We start from the raw sequence: 24,336 nt of genomic DNA on the forward strand, positions 1-24,336 counted from the left end.
TCCCACAGAGCCCTACTTCTCTTCAATACTGCACCCTCACACAGAGCCCTGCTTCTCCTCAGTTCTGCACCCTCTCACAGCACACAGCTTCTCCTCAATACTGCACCCTCCCACAGAGCCCTACTTCTCTTCAATACTGCACCCCACACAGAGCCCTGCTTCTCCTCAGTACTGCACCCTCCCACCTCACCCTGCTTCTCCTCAGTTCTGCACCCTCCCACATTGCCCTGCTTCTCCTCAGTACTGCACCCTCCCACAGCGCCCAGCTTCTCCTCAGTTCTGCACCCTCCCACAGAGCCCTACTTCTCTTCAATACTGTACCCTCACAGAGAGCCCTGCTTCTCCTCAATTCTACACCCTCCCACAGCGCCCAGCTTCTCCTCAGTACTGCACCCTCCCACAGAGCCCTGCTTCTCCTCAGTTCTGCACCCTCCCACAGTGCCCTGCTTCTCCTTAGTACTGCACCCTCCCACAGACACTGCTTCTCCTCAGTACTGCACCCTCCCATAGCGCCCAGCTTCTCCTCAGTACTGCACCCTCACACAGAGCCCTGCTTCTCCTCAGTTCTGCACCCTCCCACAGTGCCCTGCTTCTCCTTAGTACTGCACCCTCCCACAGACACTGCTTCTCCTCAGTACTGCACCCTCCCATAGCGCCCAGCTTTTTCTCAGTACTGCACTCTCCCATAGCACCCAGCTTCTCCTCAGTACTGCACCCTCCTACAGCACCCAGCTTCTCCTCAGTACTGAACCCTCCTATACTGTAAGAGGTGAGCAAATCATGTCCACTCCTAAGGAGATGTGCTATTGTATTATAAATATAATGTATATAGGAGTGTAATGTTTTCAATGGAGGATATAGCAGACCTGAATGGGTGCAGCATTTGGTGCCTTCTAGCAAACGCAAGTATCATAAGTTTTATGGTAAGTAATGTATTTGATTACATGCATGTTTTAGAATACTGTAAATAATGTGTAATGTAGATGCTGGCCCCTCGTGCTGTGTTAGGTGGGAGACAAAGTGTAGCGAACCAGGAGTACGGTAGATTAAGAGTTAAGGATAAAATAGAATAGATATAATATTAACCTATTCCTATCTTGAGTCCCCCGGGAGGGGGGGGGGTTTCCAAAAATTTAACTGCAATTGAGGAAACCTAAACTCATGCCTTGTTTATCATTCACATGTGAATAAATTGATTTCCTGTCGATTTATTTTACTAAAAATCATTCATATTGCAAAATTTGTTTTGACATTTTTTCTCAATTATAATAGATTTTCAATGGCCAGAACAGGACATTTTATTGGATAGGAAAAGGTTAATAGGATGCTTTAGTGTAGTGTAACTAGGGACCAAGTGTGCAGGAGTCAGTGGTACAGTGGTAGTTAGTGAGTTTGAAAGGATAGAGCAGGCTCTCCACTGCCTAACTGCTGGGAACGGGCTGTCAATCAACATGATCTGTACAGTGATGTCCCATCCACAAAGCAGAAGGGAAGGAGTTGCCCTGTTGATGGGATGTTTAAAGGAAGCAGGTAACATTATAGTTAGGGTTTAAAGAAACACAAAATGCAACACTGATACATTGTTACGTCTAGTGTTGCGTTTGATTGGCTGGATGCACAGCACACGGCTTCTCATTGGTGCCCTTGGAGTCATTTTTTTCATGCTCCACCCTCTTCAAATTCTGCTGCCATTGCAACAATGTATCAGTTTTGTATGGAGCGTTTCTATACAAGGAGGTTTTTGTTTAGCATTTTGACAATAAAAATCACATTATAAATCTGTTAATCTAGAATATTTGATTTGCACTGTACCTGATTTTTGTATTATCTTGCGTAATTCTGTCAGATTGATGAATCCACAGCGTTTGGAATCCAGTTTACAAAAAAGATCCTTAGAGGGAAACATGCCGGAGGTTAATATTTTACAGAGGCACCATGGGTAACATTTGGATGTCGATTTAACGGTTTCACAGTTTTGTTAAATAAAGATTATTCTTTTTGTATCATATCCACTCCTCAAGATCTCTGCTTGCTGTTATTCTATAGGAAGCTGCATTATTCACTTAGCGGCATATGGAAGACACACAGGGACATAGCTCTGTAATAGTAATTTATCCAGTAAACTGTTAAGGTGCTTGTTAAATGACAAGCAGAGATCTTGGAAATGGTTAATAATTAGCATACTGAAAAATACTCATTACCGAAAGTATTTACTATTCCTTTTAAAGAGGACCTTTCACCAAACGTTTTATGTTGAACTGAACACAAGATGTAATAGTGGAAGAAAATATTTTTGTTTTTTTTATGTTTCGCTTCTCCCTTACAGAGATATTAGCAATCAAATATTTGGAACCTAATGAGTTAACTTATGTTTAATCCAAGTGGGTGTTGCCAGATAGTTTTCATTAGAGGCGTGTTCTTCTTCTCCCTGTATGAACTGCCCAATCATAAGCAGCCAACAACACAGCAGGTAAAGCTCACACCCCACCAGAGCTTAGGTTTCTCAGGGTGTGAGATTTAATGATACAGTCCTGATCTACTGGTCTAACCTCCTTCATGATTAGAATGCACAAATAACTGACACCTTTCAGATAAGGTCCCTGTAGAGGGAGGCGGAGCACAGCTATTTTGTAATGTGTCCTATTACACGTCCTTCTATCAAGTTTTCTCTTCCCATAACACTGCCAGCTGTGCTGTGCTGCCCCTCCTATCCATCACCTGTCTAAAAATATGTCAGTAATCACACGTATGTCTGTTGTACTGTCAGCAGCTTATTTTTCCATTGCAGTAAGAGCGAAACAGGCTACTTCACTGGCAGATGTAATGACACCCTACTCTGATCTCACTGGAGAGCAATTACAAGATACTGTGTGCAAAACAGGCCTAATTTTGAATACTGACATATTTTAGACAGGCAATGTGGGGGAGGGGCAGTACAGCAGAGATGACATTACTATGAGAGGAGGAGAGCTAATAGAAGGGTGTGTAATATGCCACAGCTAAACTCAGCTGCGCTGACTGCTGGGTCCTTATCTTAAAGGTGTTAGTAATTTGTGAATTTCCCAGCACTTTCTAATCATGCAGGAGGTTAGACCAGGAGAACAGAGCTGCATCATAAAATCTCATGCACTGGGAAACCTGAGCTATTGTGGGGACCTTACTCGAGTTACAGAGACACTGTGTTTGCCTGAGGCCCCCTTCACACGTCCATGAAACACGTGCGGGATTTTCACGGACATGTCAAAGGTGTGTTTTCCCCTCCGTGTGCCGTGTTTATGGCACTACGTGTGTTCTCCGTGTGTTATCCGTGATAACACACAGAGAGCGGATAATTTCTACTCACCTGTCCCTGGATTCGCTGTCCATGGTGCTGATCTTTGGTCTCTGGTCCTGCCGACTCCCCGCTGCTGCCGCTTCCGCCGCAGTGAAGTGAATATTAAATGAGCATAATGAGCGGCGGTCGGCAGCAAGTGACCACAGCGGCAGAGACAGGAGGGCAGGAGAAGGTGAGTAAAGTTTTTTTTTTTTCTCTGACAAGTGTGTTTTCTCCGGCGCGGGTCACACGGGACCGCATCCACACTACATCCGTGTGGTACGGGTGCGGGCCGTGTGACACCCGTGCTGCCGGAGCAACACAGACATTCATTCGTGTGGAGCACACGGACACAAGTATGCTCCACACGGAGGCACGGGCCAATGGCTGCACACATGCATGCACATAAACCCATAGATTTTAATGGGTTTACGTGTGCCCGTGTCTCCAGTACATGCGGGCCTATAGTGGTGGGTATAGATCATATTTACAAAGGTGTAAATTACCTGCTTAAATGTATTATTCTCTATGCACTGCTAAGTTTACCCCCCCCAAAAACCAGACACCCCCTAAAAGAATCGCACTTACCAGACCCCAAACAATTAGAGTTCGCATGTGAATGGGCTCTCACATACAGATCTGTGTCGATGTCAGGTCCCCCTGTGTTCTACAGCGGTTGGCTCCCCCTGGTGATTGGATGCTGTATCACTTGTGCAGAGTGATACTGGTACCCGATCTGTGTGTGAGAGCTGCAGTGCAATGCAGCTGGAGTGGCGACGGATCTGACAGCGATGCAGATCTCTGTGTGAGAGCCCATCCACCTTTGGCTCTTGCCAACTGTAATTGTTTGGGGTCTGGTGAGTGGGCTTTATTTTTCTGGAGGAGCGATGTCTGCTTTCTTTTGAGGGTGTCTGCTTTCTTTTGAGGGTGTCTGCTGTCTTTTGAGGGTGTCTGCTGTCTTTTGAGGGTGTCTGCTTTCTTTTGAGGGTGTCTGCTTTCTTTTGAGGGTGTCTGCTGTCTTTTGAGGGTGTCTGCTGTCTTTTGAGGGTGTCTGCTGTCTTTTGAGGGTGTCTGCTGTCTTTTGAGGGTGTCTGCTTTCTTTTGAGGGTGTCTGCTTTCTTTTGAGGGTGTCTGCTGTCTTTGATAAACAGTCCTGCTGTATTCTTTAACTTTTTTAGCTGCTTGAACACTTCTTTATAGAACTGCAACTAAGGCTTAATTTGGTAGTAGGGTTTATAATTCTAGCATACTTCAAAAAGCCCCCCAAACCCTACCAGAGCTTATTTTGGGGGTAGGTCTTATTTTCAGAGAAACTTGTAAAGTTTAGATACTATTTTCCCTCTCAACCAGAGATTCTTCTCCAGAGGCAAGCACATTTTACCCTGCAAGACATTGACCAATCATAAGCAGGAGGATCTAAGTCAGGGAACAAAATGAACATGACTACAGAGAAGGTCAGACTTGGCTATTTCTGTAACACCGACCCTATTTTCCTCAGTGAAATTACTGCCACCATACACTGTGATTAGAAGCGAGGAGCTGTGTGTCATGACAAACACCTCTGCCTCTGCAGTTCTCATCCCATGGCACTGTCAGTGTGTGGTGACGAAGTGTAGAGTAGAGGTGACAGTGCTGTGAGTGAAGATCTGCAGATGCAGAGGTGTTTGCAATGACACACAGTTCTGCTCCATTCATTACTTTACACGTGATCACAGTAGGTGAGATCAGAGAGGAGAACAGGGCTGTGTCACTGTGCATGTCTCACACAGAGAAAGCCAATCCTGACCTTCTCTAGGGGCAGGTTTTGTTTTTTTCCCCTGCGTGATGCCTCCTACTTAAGATTGGTCACAGTCATGGAGGGCGGAAATAATAAATATCCCTAGAGGAAAATCTTCACTAACTTCCGTTTGGTTGAATGATACATTAGAATGTAAACTTTACAAACTAATATCTCCATACAAGAGATGGTGAAATTAAATAATCTCCGGTCCTCCCAAGATCTCCTTCTCTCCTCCACTCACATTCGCTCCTCAGGCAACCGCCTCCAAGACTTCTCCCGAGCATCCCCAGTCTCCTGGAATTCGTTGCCTCAACACGTCAGACTATCTGCTACACGTGCAAACTTCAAACGGAACCTGAAAACTCATCTGTTCAGAAATGCCTATAATCTACAATGACCTCACTGCCGGACCACCGTGCGGAGCTGCCTCCCCACCACCGTGCGAAGCTGCCGCCCCACCACCGTGCGGAGCTGCCACCCCACCACCGTGCAGAGCCGCCGCGCGACTACCATGTGGAACTGCCGCCTCACCACTGTGTGGATCTGCCGCCTCACCACTGTGTGGATCTGCCGCCTCACCACCGTGCAGAGCCGCCGCCTCACCACCGTGCGAAACCGCAGCCTCACCACCGTGCGGAGCCGCCGCCTCACCACTGTGTGGATCTGCCGCCTCACCACCATGCGGAGCTGCCGCCTCACCACCCTGCAGAACTGCCGCCTCACCACTGTGCGGAGCTGCCTCCCCACCACCGTGCGAAGCTGCCGCCCCACCACCGTGCGGAGCTGCCACCCCACCACCGTGCAGAGCCGCCGCCCGACCACCATGCGGAACTGCCGCCTCACCACTGTGTGGATCTGCCGCCTCACCACCGTGCAGAGCCGCTGCCTCACCACCGTGCGAAACCGCAGCCTCACCACCGTGCGGAGCTGCCGCCTCACCACTGTGTGGATCTGCCGCCTCACCACCATGCGGAGTTGCCGCCTCACCACCCTGCAGAACTGCCGCCTCACCACTGTGCGGATCTGCCGCCTCACCACCGTGCGGAGCTGCCGCCTCACCACTGTGTGGATCTGCCACCTCACCACCATGCGGAGTTGCCGCCTCACCACCCTGCAGAACTGCCGCCTCACCACTGTGCGGATCTGCCACCTCACCACCGTGCGGAGCTGCCGCCTCACCACCGTGCGGATCTGCCGCCTCACCACCATGCGGATCTGCCGTCTCACTACCGTGAGGAGCTACCGCCTCACCAGCATATGGAACTGCCGCCTCACCACCGTGCGGAACTGCCGCCTCACCACCGTGCGGAACTGCCGCCTCACCACCGTGCGGAACTGCCGCCTCACCACCGTGCGGAACTGCCGCCTCACCACCATTCGGACCTGCCGCCTCACCACCATGCGGAGCTGCCACCACCGTGCGGAGCCGCTGCTCGACCACCATGCGGAACTGCCGCCTCACCACCATGCAGAGCCGCCACCTCACCACCGTGCGAAACCGCAGCCTCACCACCGTACGGAGCCGCCACCTCACCACCGTGCGGATCTGCCGCCTCACCACCGTGCGGATCTGCCGCCTCACTACCGTGAGGAGCTGCCGCCTCACCACCGTGCGGATCTGCCGCCTCACCACCATACAGAACTGCCGCCTCACCACCGTACGGAACTGCCGCCTCACCACCGTTCGGAACTGCCGCCTCACCACAGTGTGGAACTGCCGCCTCACCACAGTGTGGAACTGCCGCCTCACCACAGTGTGGAACTGCCGCCTCACCACAGTGTGGAACTGCCGCCTCACCACCGTGCGGATCTGCCGCCTCACCACCATACAGAACTGCCGCCTCACCACCGTACGGAACTGCCGCCTCACCACCGTTCGGAACTGCCGCCTCACCACAGTGTGGAACTGCCGCCTCACCACCATGCGCAGCTGCCGCCCGACCTACACCCCACCTACTGTCTCCTAATAAATACCATGGACATGATGCTACATCAGAGGCTGAATGTTGCATATCCAAGGTTGCCATGTCTCTGTATAACACTGACCACAACACATTATGCCATAAGACTTGGTATGTTACTTGTAACCCTTTACTTGTATTTAATGCGGTAGAAGCATGGAGCTTAGTATTGAGGTTGGCAAAGCAAAAAAGGGGGGAACCCATGGGATATTAAGCTCCATTCAGGCAATTACTTGGCATTGTGACCTTTCTCTTCAGTCAAAAACCCTTACTATGCATTGACTGCTTAGACTCAGATGATTTTTTATATATATATATATATATTTTTTTTTTTTTTATTTATTTTTTTTCATTATTTAGTTTTTATTCACCATTCCACAATTACCTTATAGCGGTTGACAGTTTTCCACAAATCAACAAACGCTCCGGAGTCCAGTTTTCCTTTTCTGGAAACCTGTATATTTTTATTTAAGGAAAGCACATAAAGTAGAGGGGATGTGAACAAATGTAGGATTAGAGTCAGGACCCTTCAACATGGTGCCCAAATTAGTGGTTTTCAGTGGATCTGTCACCAGATTTCACAATACAAACTGCATATGTTTTTTAATGAATCACATAGATTTTCAAAATAATTAAACCAATGGCTTTAAGCCTATTATGGAATGTCTGTATACATTTTTTTTTTAAAGTCTAATCTCAATCCCCATTCACTTAACGTAATTAACAGCTCCACAGGCTCCTCCTCCCTGATGAAGAAGCTCCGCCTATCTAGCCTGATTGACAGTTCCTCCATGTCCATCCCCCCCCTCCGCTGCTGCTGAGTTCTCAGTCCAAATACTACAGTCAGTCCGGCTGGATGGACAGAGACTAAATACACTTGGACTCATGATGAGCTCTTATTCTACAAACGTCTCAGAAAAGGCTCATTCCTCGGTAAATATAAGAATAATAGAAAGGATACGTCCGCCGATGCCAGGATCTCCCGACAGCCATCAGTGGAGAATTTCTCATTAAATGGATGTGAATATTCTACAGAAAAAAAACATATAACCATCTAACCATAATATATACATACCTATACTAATATATACAGTTAGGTCCAGAAATATTTGGACAGTGACACAAGTTTTGTTATTTTAGCTGTTTACAAAAACATGTTCAGAAATACAATTATATATATAATATGGGCTGAAAGTGCACACTCCCAGCTGCAATATGAGAGTTTTCACATCCAAATCGGAGAAAGGGTTTAGGAATCATAGCTCTGTAATGCATAGCCTCCTCTTTTTCAAGGGACCAAAAGTAATTGGACAAGGGACTCTAAGGGCTGCAATTAACTCTGAAGGCGTCTCCCTCGTTAACCTGTAATCAATGAAGTAGTTAAAAGGTCTGGGGTTGATTACAGGTGTGTGGTTTTGCATTTGGAAGTTGTTGCTGTGACCAGACAACATGCGGTCTAAGGAACTCTGAATTGAGGTGAAGCAGAACATCCTGAGGCTGAAAAAAAAGAAAAAATCCATCAGAGAGATAGCAGACAAGCTTGGAGTAGCAAAATCAACAGTCTGGTACATTCTGAGAAAAAAAGGAATTGACTGGTGAGCTTGAGAACTCAAAAAGGCCTGGGCGTCCACGGATGACAACAGTGGTGGATGATCGCCGCATACTTTCTTTGGTGAAGAAGAACCCGTTCACAACATCAACTGAAGTCCAGAACACTCTCAGTGAAGTAGGTGTATCTGTCTCTAAGTCAACAGTAAAGAGAAGACTCCATGAAAGTAAATACAAAGGGTTCACATCTAGATGCAAACCATTCATCAATTCCAAAAATAGACAGGCCAGAGTTACATTTGCTGAAAAACACCTCATGAAGCCAGCTCAGTTCTGGAAAAGTATTCTATGGACAGATGAGACAAAGATCAACCTGTACCAGAATGATGGGAAGAAAAAAGTTTGGAGAAGAAAGGGAACGGCACATGATCCAAGGCACACCACATCCTCTGTAAAACATGGTGGAGGCAACGTGATGGCATGGGCATGCATGGCTTTCAATGGCACTGGGTCACTTGTGTTTATTGATGACATAACAGCAGACAAGAGTAGCCGGATGAATTCTGAAGTGTACCGGGATATACTTTCAGCCCAGATTCAGCCAAATGCCGCAAAGTTGATCGGACGGCGCTTCATAGTACAGATGGACAATGACCCCAAGCATACAGCCAAAGCTACCCAGGAGGTCATGAGTGCAAAAAAGTGGAACATTCTGCAATGGCCAAGTCAATCACCAGATCTTAACCCAATTGAGCATGCATTTAACTTGCTCAAATCCAGACTTAAGACGGAAAGACCCACAAACAAGCAAGACCTGAAGGCTGCGGCTGTAAAGGCCTGGCAAAGCATTAAGAAGGAGGAAACCCAGCGTTTGGTGATGTCCATGGGTTCCAGACTTAAGGCAGTGATTGCCTCCAAAGGATTCGCAACAAAATATTGAAAATAAAAATATTTTGTTTGGGTTTGGTTTATTTGTCCAATTACTTTTGACCTCCTAAAATGTGGAGTGTTTGTAAAGAAATGTGTACAATTCCTACAATTTCTATCAGATATTTTTGTTCAAACCTTCAAATTAAACGTTACAATCTGCACTTGAATTCTGTTGTAGAGGTTTCATTTCAAATCCAATGTGGTGGCATGCAGAGCCCAACTCGCCAAAATTGTGTCACTGTCCAAAGATTTCTGGACCTAACTGTATATATATATATATATGGGCATTTTCATGAATAGAAGTGTTAAAATTAAAACTACTGTGAATTAAAAAAAAGTACAAAGTGAATGAACAAAGGAGAGATCTAAATCCCATCAGTATTTGGTACCTTTATTGTACAAGTATATTCTATATGGCAGTGATAGAGCCGAGCCCGTATCTTTCCCAGCAAATGAAGGCTGAAGCTCTGCTCCTACTGTAGTTGTTAAGTTAAATGCCGCTATTCATCAGTGTGCCTGTGGCGTGAACAGAGGGTGTCAATGGGTTACCGTGATGGCCAGGGGACTGCTGCAGCCAGCGTTTAGCTAGCATTTATTGGAAATAGTGATGAGCGAGTACTAAAAAGCTCGGGTGCTCGAGGCTCGGGCCGAGCATCCCAAGATACTCGTGTACTCGGCCCGAGCACCGAGCCCAATGTTATCCTATGGGAGACCCGAGTATTTTTGTGAAATGACCTCCCGGCAGCATGGAGAAACCCTAAAAATGGCACAAAAGTCTCAGAAGAGTGCTCAAATGACATGGCAACAGCATGGGGAAGACCCCTTGAAGCATTTATCACTCAAAAGTCACAGCTGTGAACAATTTTGTCCGCGTTTTACGCCATTTTTACGGACTCACCAGAAAACCTTCCAAAATGACCCCAAAATGATTTTTCATGGCAGAAATGTTAAGGGCACATACCCAATAGTGAGATAGAGCTGGTGTATGTTACTTTTTGAGATTAATACATGAAAGATTTTACGTGAAAACATTGTGTGGCACTCCGATGTCCCTGAGAAGAGACGTACATGAAGGCCTCTTGAGTCTAATGTGCCCATTTTGAGGAAGTGAGTCTTTGTAGTATTTTCCTTTGCCAGGGCAGTCCAAAATTGTGAGGTTCACCAATGCCCCTGCATACAGACGTGCATGAGGGCCTCAAAACATTAAGTGTCCATTGTCAGGAAGTGGGTGTATTATAGTATAGCCCTTAGGCAGGGCAGCCAAAATTGTGAGGTTCACCAATGTCCCTGGATAGAGACGTGCATGATGGCCTGTAAACCTGAAGTGCCCATTGTAAGGAAGTGGGTCTATTTTAGTATAGCCCTTTGCCAGGGCAGCCAAAAATTGGGAGGCTCCACATTGTCCCTGGATAGAGACGTGCATGATGGCCTGTAAACCTGAAGTGCCCATTGTAAGGAAGTGGGTGTATTTCAGTATAGCCCTTAGGCAGGGCAGCCAAAAATTGGGAGGCTCCACGTTGTCCCTGGGTAGAGACGTGCATGAGGGCCTCAAAACATTGTTCCCATTGCAAAGGAGCGGGTCTCCTGTCGTTGTAATGTCCATTCTGCAAAGAATGGGCGAAAAAATTTACCACTGGGGGTATACCTGAAACAAAGACCTAACTATTGTAACGGTCATCATGATGGCGCATGAGGAGAAGGAGGAGCAGTCCAGCGATTATCCAAAGTCGAGAAGTGTACCCATGGGTGAGTGGAGGTACATGGCAAACTTTAAACTCCGCTCTCATTTGCTGGTGGTGTGGTGAAGTCTGGCCCAATCCAACCCTTGTTCATCTTTATCAGAGTCAGCCTGTCAGCATTTTCAGTTGACAGGCGGGTGCGTTTATCTGTAATGATTCCACCTGCGGCACTAAAAACACGCTCTGACAAAACGCTAGCAGCAGGGCAGGCCAGGACTTCCAAGGCGTAGAGAGCCAATTCATGCCACGTGTCCAGCTTGGATACCCAATAATTGTAAGGCACAGAGGAATGTCGGAGTACAGTTGTTCGATCTGCAAGGTACTCCTTCAGCATCTGGGCAAACTTAGGATTTCTTGTGGCACTACCCCGCACCTCAGGGGCTGTGGTACGTGAGGGGCTGAGAAAACTGTCCCACATCTTAAAGACTGTTCCCCTACCTCTGGCGGATTGGACTTGTGCCTCTCTCGGCTGTACGCCTCGGTTGTCCACTGATTCCTGACCTATGCCGCTAGCGTTTTGTGAGGGGAATGCTTTGCCTACTTCCGTGAGTATGGCCTTCCGAAACTGCTGCATTTTGGTTGACCTCTCCTCCACGGGAATAAGAGACAAAAAGTTCTCCTTGTAGCGTGGGTCTAACAGTGTTACCAACCAGTAATGATTGTCGGCCAAGATGTTCTTAACGCGAGGGTCACGAGACAGGCAGCTTACCATAAAGTCAGCCATGTGCGCCAGACTCTTAACAGCCAGGACTTCAGTAGCCTGACCAACAAGATGACTGAACATGCTGTCCTCCTCCTCCTCCTCCTCCTCCTCCTCCTCCTCATCTACCCTGTCCTCTGGCCAGCCACGCTGAATCGAGGATATGACTGGTGTGCATGTCATATCCTCAATTTGGCCGGAGAGTTGCTCCATGTCTTCATCCTCCTCCTCGTCATAGTCCTCCACTGCACGTTGTGATGAGACGAGGCTGGGCTGTGTGTTATCACCCACACCCACTACTGTTTCTTGCTGCAACTCATCGCGCTCCGCCTGCAATGCATCATGTTTGTTTTTCAGCAGGGACCGTTTTAGAAGGCAGAGTAGCGGTATGGTGACGCTAATAATGGCGTCATCACCACTCACCATCTTGGTGGAGTCCTCAAAGTTTTGGAGGATGGTACATAGGTCTGACATCCATCTCCACTCCTCAGGTGTTATGTGTGGAGTTTGACCCATTTCCCGACGGCTTAGGTGATGCAGGTACTCAACAACTGCCCTCTTCTGCTCACATATCCTGACCAACATGTGCAGAGTTGAATTCCAACGCGTGGGGACATCACACACCAGTCTGTGAGCCGGAAGATGCAAACTGCGCTGAAAGCCGGCAAGGCCGGCTGAAGCAGTAGGTGACTTTCGAAAATGTGCAGACAGGCGGCGAACTTTTACCAGCAGATCAGACAGCTCTGGGTATGACTTTATAAACCGCTGAACCACGAGGTTGAGCACATGGGCCACGCATGGAACATGTGTCAGCTGGCCTCGCCTCAAAGCCGCCACCAGGTTCCGGCCATTGTCACAAACGACCTTTCCTGGCTTTAGGTTCAGAGGTGTGAGCCAGTGATCTGCCTGCTGTTTCAGAGCTGTCCACAGCTCTTCTGCATTGTGGGGTTTGTCACCTATGCAGATTAGCTTCAGCACAGCCTGTTGCCGCTTCGCCGAGGCAGTGCTGCAGTGCTTCCAGCTTGTGACTGGTGTGGAGGGCACAGTGGATGAGGATGCGCAGGAGGAGGAGGAGGCTGAAGAGCATGACATTCCGGAGCTGTAGAGTGTGGGTGAAACACTGACTGAGGTAGGGCCTGCAAACCTTGGTGTGGGAAGGACGTGTTCCGTCCCTCGCTCAGACTGGGTCCCAGCTTCCACAATATTAACCCAGTGTGCCGTCAACGAGATGTAGCGGCCTTGCCCACAAGCACTTGTCCACGTGTCTGTGGTTAGGTGGACCTTGGGTGAAACAGCGTTGTTCAGGGCACGTGTGATGTTTTGTGACACGTGGTTATGCAACGCGGGGACGGCACACCGGGAGAAATAGTGGCGGCTGGGGACCGAGTAACGTGGGACAGCTGCCGCCATCAGGTCACGGAATGCTTCTGTCTCCACCAGCCTAAAAGGCAACATTTCCAGCGCAAGCAGTCGCGAAATGTTAGCATTTAGAACTGTGGCATGTGGGGTGTTGGCAGTGTATTTGCGCCTGCGTTCAAAGGTTTGCTGAATGGATAACTGAACGCTGCGCTGGGACAAGGACGTGCTTGATGATGGTGTTCTTTCTGCGTAGGCAACTGCAGGTGCAGGAGTGGAGGAGGCTTGTTCGCAGGCAGCATGGACAGAGGATTGGCTCGCATGCACAACCAGCGAAGACGTAGCAGTGACATCAGCAAGCACTGCTCCTCGACTCTGTTGTACTTCCCACAAAGTCGGGTGCTTGGCTGACATGTGCCTGATCATGCTGGTGGTGGTCAGGCTGCTAGTTTTGGTACCCCTGCTGATGCTGGCACGGCAGGTGTTGCAAATGGCCTTTTTTGAATCATCTGGATCCAACTTAAAAAACTGCCAGACTCGTGAAGACCTAACATTTGTACAGGCACCTTGTGTCGTCGTGTTGTTCCGGGGAACGGTTGCCTGACTTCTGCCTGGGGCCACCACCCTGCTTCTTACTGCCTGTTGTGATGCTACGCCTCCCTCCCCCTGTGCACTGCTGTCCTCGCTCTGCATATCCTCCTGCCAGGTTGGGTCAGTTACTGGATCATCCACCACGTCGTCTTCCTCTTCCGCACCCTGCTCCTCCTCCTGACTTGCTGACAATTGTGTCTCATCATCGTCCACCACTTGTTGAGACACGTTGCCAACTTCGTGAGAACGTGGCTGCTCAAATATTTGGCCATCTGTACAGACGATCTCCTCATGACCCACTTCAATATGAGCTGGCGAGAGGCCAGAATGTGTGAATGGAAACGTGAACAGCTCTTCCGAGTGTCCAAGTGTGGGATCATTAATGTCCGAGGAGGACGTGTACTCAGCCTGGTGGTAGGAAGGAGGATCAGGTTCAGAAATGTGCGGTGCAGTATCACGGCTACTGACACTTGACCGTGTGGAAGACAGAGTGTTTGTGGTGGTGCCAATCTGACTGGAAGCATTATCCGCTATCCAACTAACAACCTGTTGACACTGGTCTTGGTTCAAGAGCGGTGTACTGCTGCGGTCCCCAAGAATTTGGGACAGGACGTGCGAGCGACTAGATGTGGCCCTTTGTTGTGGCGAAATTAGAGCTTGCCCACGACCTCGGCCTCTGCCTGCACCACCATCACGTCCACTTCCTTGTTCCTTGCCAATGCCCTTGCGCATTTTGCAATGCTGTGCACTGCTGACGTGTATATTCACTACTTGTGCGTTATATCAAAGTTTCTGGAAATTGCACACAAGTGCACCTGTACGCTGCCACCGACAGGCACACACGTGCGGTTTTTAAATGCAAGCACGGACGCACTAAGAACCTAACACAGGTTTTAGGAGCAAAAATTAAGAACTCTGACACTATCAGCCACTGCTGACTGACGTGTATTATACACTACACTTGTGCGTTATATAATAGTTTGGTAAAAACGCACACCAGTGCACCTGTACGCTGCCACCAACAGGCACACACGTGCGGTTTTAAAAACCAAGCACGGACGCAATAATAACCTAACACAGGTTTTAGGAGCAAAAATTAAGAACTCTGACACTATCAGCCACTGCTGACTGACGTGTATTATACACTACACTTGTGCGTTATATAATAGTTTGGTAAACGCACACCAGTGCACCTGTACGCTGCCACCAACAGGCACACACGTGCGGTTTTAAAAACCAAGCACGGACGCAATAATAACCTAACAGGTTTTTTTGGGGAGCGACAATTACAGTACAGACAAGTCAGACACTATCTGGACTGTTTTACACTGTGTACACCAGCCCCAGATATGAAGGCTGGTATACGGTCACCACTACCCTGCCTGCCTGCCTGCCTGTATACTGCTACAATAGTCCTGACAAGGACTCTTTTGGTCACTAGCCTGTATTCAGACCTGGCTATACCCTGCCTGTATATAGCAACAATAGTCCTGAGAAGGACTCTGCTACTGTACTCCGACCTGGCTATACCCTGCCTGCCTGTATACAACTAGAATAGTCCTGAGAAGGACTTTTGGTCACACTGTTTGCAGCCCTGCAACTGAAAAAGCTATAAAGGGCCGCAAAGCTTTCCCTGAATCAGCGACACTCTCCCTGCACTGACTGTCTGGATAGCTGTGAGCAGAGCACAGCGCGCCGGCCTATATAAAGGCTCGGTGACGCTGTGCAGGCCGGCCAATCACTGCAATTCCACAACTAACAGGGCTGTGGCATTGCAGTGGTCTGCCAGCCAATCCCTGCATGAGGGCTGGCTCTCAAAAGAGCGCCAACATGCAGAAATGAAGACCACGAGTAAAGCACGAGTATCGCGAGATTACTCGGTCCCCGCCGAGCAGCCCGAGTACAGTGATACTCGTGCGAGTACCGAGTAGTGACAAGCATGCTCGCTCATCACTAATTGGAAACTGTCATTTTCACTATACATAGCAGTGCTGATGCACTGCTATGTATAGTACAAGCAGTTGGGTGATTGCAGGACAAATCCTCTAAGGAGACTAACAAGCACAGTGAAAAAAAAATGTTTTTAAAAATCTGAAAAAAATACAAAAGTTCTAATTACTCCCCCAGACACTTTGGCCCCATTAAAAACAGAACAATTTAAAAAAAAAGCAAAAAGAAACGATACATATTGATGCATTCGTAAAAGTCCAATCTATCAATTAATAAAAAAAATTAATCCAATCGATAAATGGCGTAATGATGAAACAAATTACAAGAATTGTGGGGTTTTTTTTACTGCCACATTACAGTAAAATGCAGAAGAGAGTGCAGCAGAGAATGCAGCAGAAAGTGCAACAGAGGATGCAGCGGAGAATGCAGCAGAGGGTGCGGCAGAGAATGCAGCAGATAGTGTAGCTGAGAATGCGGCTGAGAGTGTAGCAGAGGATGCGGCAGAGAGGGCAGAAGAGGATGCGGCGAAAGTGCAGCAGAGAGTGCGGTGAAGAAAGCAGCAGAAAATTCAACAGAGAATGCAGCAGAAAGTGCAGCATAGCGTGCGGCAGAGAGTGCAGCAGAGAGTGCAGCAGAGTGCAGCAAAGAGTGTAGTAGGGTATGCAGCAGAGAGTGCAGCAGAGAATGTAGCAGTGAGTGCAGCAGAGAGTGCAGCAGAGAATGCAGCAGAGTGCAGCAGAGAATGTAGCAGTGAGTGCAGCAGAGAGTGCAGCAGAGTGCAGCAAAGAGTGTAGTAGAGTATGCAGCAGAGAGTGCAGCAAAGAGTGTAGTAGAGTATGTAGCAGAGAGTGCAGCAAAGAGTGTAGTAGAGTATGCAGCAGAGAGTGCAGCAGAGAATGTAGCAGTGAATGCAGCAGAGAGTGCAGCAGAGAGTGCAGCAGAGAGTGCAGCAGAGTGCAGCAAAGAGTGTAGTAGAGTATGTAGCAGAGAGTGCAGCAGAGAATGTAGCAGTGAGTGCAGCCGTGCGTGCAGCAGAAAATGCAGCAGAGAGTGCAGCAGAGAATGTAGCAGTGAGTGCAGCAGTGAGTGCAGCAGTGAGTGCAGCAGAGAATGCAGCAGAGAGTGCAGCAGAGAGTGCAGCAGAGAGTGCAGCAGTGCGTGCAGCAGAGAATGCAGCAGAGAGTGCAGCAGAGAATGTAGCAGTGAGTGCAGCAGTGAGTGCAGCAGTGAGTGCAGCAGAGAGTGCAGCAGAGAATATAGCAGAGAATGCAGCAGAGAGTGCAGCAGAGAATATAGCAGAGAGTGCAGCAGATAATGCAACAGTTGCAAAATTTATATAATCATTAAACATATGAATCTTCATTATTCATCCATCCTCCTTGTTACAATTCCCACCCCGATCACCAGTCTTACCTTTTCTCACCATATCATTCAGAAGCCGCTTTAGGTCCCAGACGTGTAGTTTGGATCCCTGTTACGTGATGAATCAAGAGATTGGATATAAATGATTGTTTTTGTGTGATCAGACCCTTTTCTAATGTCCGAGCTTCACATTTATGAGTTGTGTGACCCTCTCACTCCAAATACTTATATTAATGGGAAGTTGCCACCTCCCGTCCAAATACACCGGCCGCATTCTTTTGGAACAGGAGGCCCCTGTCCTTCAGCCACATGTGGAATATTTCGGTGGCACGGATGCTGGGCTACAAGCTGGATATTTAATTCTATCCCAAAGGTATGTAATTGTGCTGCGATTAGTGGAGTATGGATTGATGGGGGCTTCTACTCCAACCTGGTAACCCACTCCCTGGACAAGCCTTATACCAGTGATTCTGTGGTTTATGCCATTGCCAACATGATTTGATTGAAAAATCTGCATCTTTATTATCATTAGGCATGACTTTGGAGCAGAGAAGCACAGAAGAAAAGGGAGAAAAGGCTCCAGAATGTTGCTGTAAATTGCTTTAAAAAGTCTCAAAATTGCGGAATTGTGCAAAAATTATGCGAGTTTTGGAGTTTTCATGCCAGTTTTGTCCACGTCAGCCAACATCCAAGCAACTGGGATTGGATGGAGCTCGTCTAAATCATGAAAAATTAATCCTACTCCAGTCCCTGACTGGAGTAAGATTTGTGACCAAGCGCATGGAGGTGACTGCCATTTTCAGAGAAACTGATTCTTTAAGAAGTTTGTGTCTACTAATGAATCAGGAGAGATCAGTCAGAACACCACCAATATTGATGGATCAGTGCCAAACTGTTCTAGAATCAGTGGGCCGGTATAAATCCAGTGCAAAGTTCTCTTTAAAGTCACGGTATAACTTATCCATAGGAGGGGTGACAACTGCTGATTCCATGGGGGTCTCGTTTCTGAAAAGATCATGATTGTCCAAAGGGGTGTTGTGTTCTCCTGCCAAATCGAGAGCTGCACCAATCCGAGGTTTCCCTGATCCTCCGCTACTTCTAATTCATATTTTAACAAAAATACTGCACAAAGTTGGAGAGAATTTTACCTTGGTGGCGTAAAGTCGGAAGATTCCATCATGTTCAGGAATTTCACCTCCCTAAAACAAAAAATGAACCAAACTAAAGTTAATGAAGGGTTTTCGGCAGTTTCCACCTACTTATTTTTACTACTGATACTTGGTGTGATGAAACGAGAGTCAAAAACAAAGAAAGTGTATTCTAAAGCAGTAGCGGAAGACTGAAGATGCTGAGCGGGTGTGCAGAGCGGCATTTGGCAAGAAGTATTTGGCACGTCTCCACTAACACGTTTGAATGTATCGCACTAATAGAGATACATTGGGAGCAACGGGGAGAAGAGGATAATTCACCGAAATGTGGATGTTCAAGGATATGAGTGGAGAGTTGCTTTGACGTTTGTGGACAGTCTGAAAAAATGCATATAATGTTTGATTTCAGACTGCAAACTCTCTTGTCCTGTATATATAAGCCGCTGCCAGAGTAAACACGCTTGTATATGAGAGATCTAGGTCAGATTGCTTTTATTCGAATGATGTAACTGCTTTTTATAGTCTATGGAAGCATTTGTCAAATATTTGATTTGCTGACATATGTGGTCTCACACAGATCTAGTGTCAAATGTAATAATTTAAAAGTCACACCATCTTGATTAATACATCACCATACCTACCTCAGTACATGTTTACATCAGAACCAAAATGAGTACATGAATATATCACCAGGACCACCATCAATACATGACTATATTACCATAATCATAACCAGCATCAGTACATGCGTACAACACCAATTTCATCTTCAGTATATGTGTACAGCACCATCATCAGCATATGGATAAATCAGCAGAACAATCATCAGTATATGAATGCATCACAAAAAACATAATTAGTACATAAATATAGCACCAGAACCACCATTGGTACCTGAATACATCACCAGAACTAGCATCAATAAAGAAGTAGATCACCAGAACCATAATTAGTATATGTATACAGCACAAAAACCATCATCAGCACATGAATACATCACCAACACCACCATCAGTCCATGAATACAGCTCCAGAACATGGAACTCAAGTTGAAAATAAAATCCTTTAATTTACAAAACATAGCAGTGTACATTCACCATAGCGGTAATGCAACTCACAGGCGGGCTACGCATATAAGACAGATCGGAACTGATCCTTTTGCTGTCAGACACAACACTCCACAACTGAGAACCACCTCCCGGCATCCATGACAGTGTATATTTCAAAAAGGTCACAGACAGAAATATCAAGTTTTGTACACTGCTACGTTTTGTGAATAAAAGGATCTTTTCTTTCAACTGTGAGTGAAAGATTCTCTCCCTATAATATATGGATTTGGACCCTATCTGCACATCAACCACTGACCCAGGAGTGCCGTAATCCTAGAATTTAATACAGCTTCAGAACAACCATCAGCACATGAGTACATCAGCAGAACCATCATAAACTTCTGAATAAAGAACCAGAACCACCATCATTACATGACTGCATCATCAGTACGTGAATGCATCACTTGAACCAACATCAGTACATTAATACATCACCAGAACCATCATCAGTATATGTTTACATAGCACCAGAACCACTATCAGTAAATGGAAGCATCACCAAAATTAACATCAGCACATAAACTCATTACCAGAACTACATTAGTACATGAATACATCACCAGAACCGAAATTAGTACATAAATATAGCACCAGAATCACCAACAGTACTTGAATACATCTCCAGAACCACCATCAGTACGTGAATACTTTACCAAAAGCACCATCAGTAGAGGAATACATCATCATTGCCACTATAAGCACATGAATAAAGTAACAGAACCACCATCAATATATGAAGGCATCGATAAAACCACCATCTTTACGAGAAAACAGCACCACAACCATCATTAGTTCATGAATATATTATCAGAGCCACCAGTACATGAATACAGCACCAGAATCATCATCAGTATAATAATACATATTAAAGCTTAGTACAGCAATCAACTAAAATGTTCGGTCAGCCTCCAACATTTACAATTATATTCCATGAAACTGCAATTTCCAATATGTTCTTCCCAATTGTACAAAGATGAGGAGAGTTGGTATAAGCCACCATCAGACTATGGATCATCCTTTATGATTTGACGCAGCTTAATTACTAACCCAATATTTTAGCAAAACGTTTGTAGGGAGAAATGATAGTTTTTATGCTTGCTTAATAATCATTCTTGGCAACAGATCATCCAGTGTAAACATGCGCTGCCAAGAACCTTATCTTCATTTGGTCTCACAGAAGTGAATGCAAATGTATGCCAGAACTTCCAACCCTAATGCCCTCCTCTAAACAAAGACACGGTGTTGGGGTAGGGATTTAAAGAAAAAAATTAATTTTAACATTTGGCAAGCTAGCGCCGCCCTTGCAACTTGCCGCCCTAGGTACTGGTCCTCCAGTGTCTAGTGGAAAATACAGTTCTGGTTGTATTGTGTGTTGCAGTGCACTTGACAGGTTTGAGGATGTTGTGAAAGTAAACAATGCACTAAAATACAACTCAACCTCTTCTGTTGCATCATCTAATTTGGTTAAATTGAATTGATTCGATTACATATTTAGTATTAGGACAAACTGTAATCAGTCATACTTTTCTGGGTGTAGCACATTGCAATTACATGGCAATTTACTCAATCATACTGCACGCACCTTATTATGCTGATTTTGGGGACCCATTTCACTAGAAATAAAAAGTAAAATAAAAGTAACATAAAAGTAACATACAGCAAACAGAAAATGTACAAAGTAATTACTTGTTTCTATGGGAACAAATATTTTTAAAATAATTCCTTAAAGGGTTCCTGCATTTTAAGCAAACTTTAGTGGATTTCAGCCAATTTAATGCTGGAGATCAATACTTATGTGTTGTCTTCCAATCACCCCTTTTTAGAGATGAGTAGATCATGCAAAATTCTAATTCATTTTTTTGTGTGGATTTCCCCAGGAAATTTGATTTTAATGTTCCTTATTGTGCTATGGGGTCTCTACACATCCCATGTCATAATAAAAATAAGATATAAAAAATAAATAAATCTGTATACCCACTATCATAATGTAATGGTATGAGAGGATTAGTCTATAAAAACATGGCTTCATCATAATTTGATAATGAACAAAAAGCTTTTTTGTTTTTTTGTGAAAACCATAGGTCCTGCAGTTATGTGAGACACATTTTTGGCATCGTGATCCCAAGTGAAATAACATGCATGTAATTAAATAACTGTGTGATCAGCGCATCAGTCCAAATTAAAATCGGTCAGATAGATTAGATGATGCTATTCATGCAATGTTTCATCTCTATAGAAAGGTAAAATCATGATAGGAAACATGACCACAATATTTTCTGCCTGGCTGTGACATTCAGGGGCGAAGATATCCTGAAAGATGGGAATCTTATCAAATTTTAAAAGATCTATCCCATTGCCAGCTACATCTGAGGTCGCTAAGGGGAGGTATGTTGGAATGACTATTCTTTAATAAATACAGAAACTTGAATTGACACCTTGATTCAATGCAGGAAGATGCACTTCTGTGTAGGAGTGATCCATATTTTCTATTAGTTCTTCCCTTAACTAAGCTCTGAGATATTACAGGTTTAATACTTTTCTTTTGTTATCCCTTTTATTTTATGTAACAGTATATACTGGAATTTGTCTCCTTTGTAACATCTTTTGTACATTTTTATAAACGCTGCCTATATTTCAGATTAAAATATAAAATGTAATAGTTTCATTCCTTTTGCTCTATATTTTGCATCCCTGAAGCCATACGCTACCGGTAATGGATGTCCAACTGGCCTGTATAAATAATAGGTGGTGGAAGCTAATAGTAGTTCCTTTTGTTATTGTGGAGTTGGAAGTGACCATACCAGAGTATATATATATTGTCACGCTCCCCGGGTCCTTGGCTTCCCTCCCCGGGTCCTCTGCTCCGCTCCCCGGGTCCTCAGCCCCGCTCCCCGGCTCACCTGCCACGCTCCCCGCTCTCCAGCCTCCGGTCCCCGCCCTTCCCAGGCCCCCTGGTCCCCGTTCGCGGCGCCCGACGGCTTCCCAGGCCCTGGCCGGCTCCCCTGCGTCCTCTTCTCAGCCTCCTTCCCTGGCTTCTGGCACCCGGGCTGCGCGCATGCGCATTAGGGCGCGCGCGCGGTCACTGACCCTTTCTTAAAGGGCCAGCGTCCATTAACAGGTAATGAGGCTAATCAGGTACAGGGTATAAAGGGGTGTATTGTCCAAGGGGGCGGGGCCTGATCTTCGTGTTCCCTAAGCTAGGAGTCAGGTCTCCTGGTGTTTCAGTGCATGTACTCACCTATCTCTCTTTGTAGAGCCGTGCTTGCCTCGCCATCCAGTCTGCCGTATCCTGAACCCCGAACGCTGTCCTTCTGCCATCCTGACAGTCCGCACCATCTCGGATCCCTGCGGTGACCCGTCATCTTGCTCCCAAGGTTCCGGACCCCGCCTGACATCATCTCGGCTTCCGAACCTGAGCTGCGTCACCCGGACTACCACCCATAACTCCGTGGTCCCAGGGACTTCTCCGCTATTCCCGTGTGCAAGGACTGTTCTGCTGTTTCTAGTGTTCCAGCTGCCGGACTCTTTCCTACCATCTAGGAGTTCGGTCCAGTGGATCCACCTCCTGGGCCTGCCCGTACACCTGGCCGTGACATATATATATAATATATATATATATATATATATATATATATATATATATACCGTATATATATACTCCTGTCATCCAAGCTTTTTCTGATCTCTGCTACTCATGCTGGTGGGTGCTCTTGTGGTGACCCACGACATTCAGCTTTGATGAGGCCCAGGAGGGTTCTTTGCCGCATCCTCCCGTGCCTCAATGCCAAAAGTCCTATCCTACTGTGAATGACGAGGATCAGCAGGTAAGGTGAGTTTAAGAATTGTTTTATTTTTTTAATATTTCAATGGAGATTTTCGCTCTTGCCATTTTGCGGATTCCGCTCGGATGCAAAATACCAAATTTCTGCATTTTGGCGCATGCAGATTTTTTGTAAAACTTAAGTAGAATTCAATTCCCTTTCAATTTATGCAATCATCTCTAAAAATGATCCATATTCCCAATGGTTAAAAGATGGATTACGTACACACAGATGGCAACCACCACTAGGGGGCGCTCCTGGATCTGAAAATGTGTCTAGATACTTACTCTGTACAGTCTTCACTCTTCAGGAAAACTTGAAAGAGGAATGGAGATTCGTGCTCCTTCTGCGTGGTGTACGGTATGATGCCGTACCGCCCGGGTGCCAGGTTGAACGCCTCAGTTATATCATGTTTTTTGAAAGCTTTAATGTTAGATATTTTCTCTGGAGTCAAAAAGGAGGTTGGGAGTTTGTCCTCAGAGTCTGGGAGCTATAAAACAAAAATATTCATAATTATAATTTCACAAGAAAAATATTGCTAATAATAATAATAATGTTTACTAATAAAAAATGTAAAAATAATATTGGTATTCATAATAATAATAATAATAATAATAATAAAAAAAAATAGTAATAAAACTAATATTGCCATTCCTAATAATAAGTAGTGGTTATAAAAAAAAAATCAGAATTTTTGCAAAAAACTAAACCCCTTTTTTTTTTGCAATTTTCTGAGACATAACATTTTTATTTTCTACCTTGTTTTTTTTTTAGTCTACACATTAATTTTTGATAACTTTTTAGTTTTTTTTTGGAGAGGAGGGTAAGAGCATCAATTTTGGCTTTTCCATTTCTTGGGGGGCGTTTAATGTACAATTTAAATAATCTTAGATTCTCATAGATTCTGATTTTTGTGGACATAAAGCTGCGAAATACGCTTGTTTTTTATTTTCTTTCTTTGTGAAATTAATTTTTCATTTAAACATTTCTATATTTTTACTTTTTTAATATATTGGGCTTCATAGGAG

The 24,336-nt window shown here is 45.7% G+C and overlaps 1 protein-coding gene across 1 annotated transcript in view; it reads right to left on the reverse strand.

The window, feature by feature from the left end:
- The window catches only part of LOC142297149 (calpain-2 catalytic subunit-like), a 104,442-nt gene that overhangs the window by 9,352 nt on the left and 70,754 nt on the right, over nucleotides 1–24,336 (reverse strand). Inside the window, exons 21-27 of the mRNA XM_075341424.1 lie at nucleotides 23,596–23,798; nucleotides 21,070–21,100; nucleotides 18,379–18,429; nucleotides 17,282–17,339; nucleotides 8,016–8,083; nucleotides 7,440–7,508; nucleotides 1,813–1,891 (exon numbers count right to left, since the gene is read on the reverse strand). Coding sequence (XP_075197539.1) covers nucleotides 1,813–1,891; nucleotides 7,440–7,508; nucleotides 8,016–8,083; nucleotides 17,282–17,339; nucleotides 18,379–18,429; nucleotides 21,070–21,100; nucleotides 23,596–23,798 — 559 coding nt within the window. The remainder of the gene's footprint in view (nucleotides 1–1,812; nucleotides 1,892–7,439; nucleotides 7,509–8,015; nucleotides 8,084–17,281; nucleotides 17,340–18,378; nucleotides 18,430–21,069; nucleotides 21,101–23,595; nucleotides 23,799–24,336) is intronic.

This window comes from Anomaloglossus baeobatrachus, chromosome 3 (assembly GCF_048569485.1).
Source record: "Anomaloglossus baeobatrachus isolate aAnoBae1 chromosome 3, aAnoBae1.hap1, whole genome shotgun sequence".
Lineage (NCBI taxonomy): Eukaryota > Metazoa > Chordata > Amphibia > Anura > Aromobatidae > Anomaloglossus > Anomaloglossus baeobatrachus.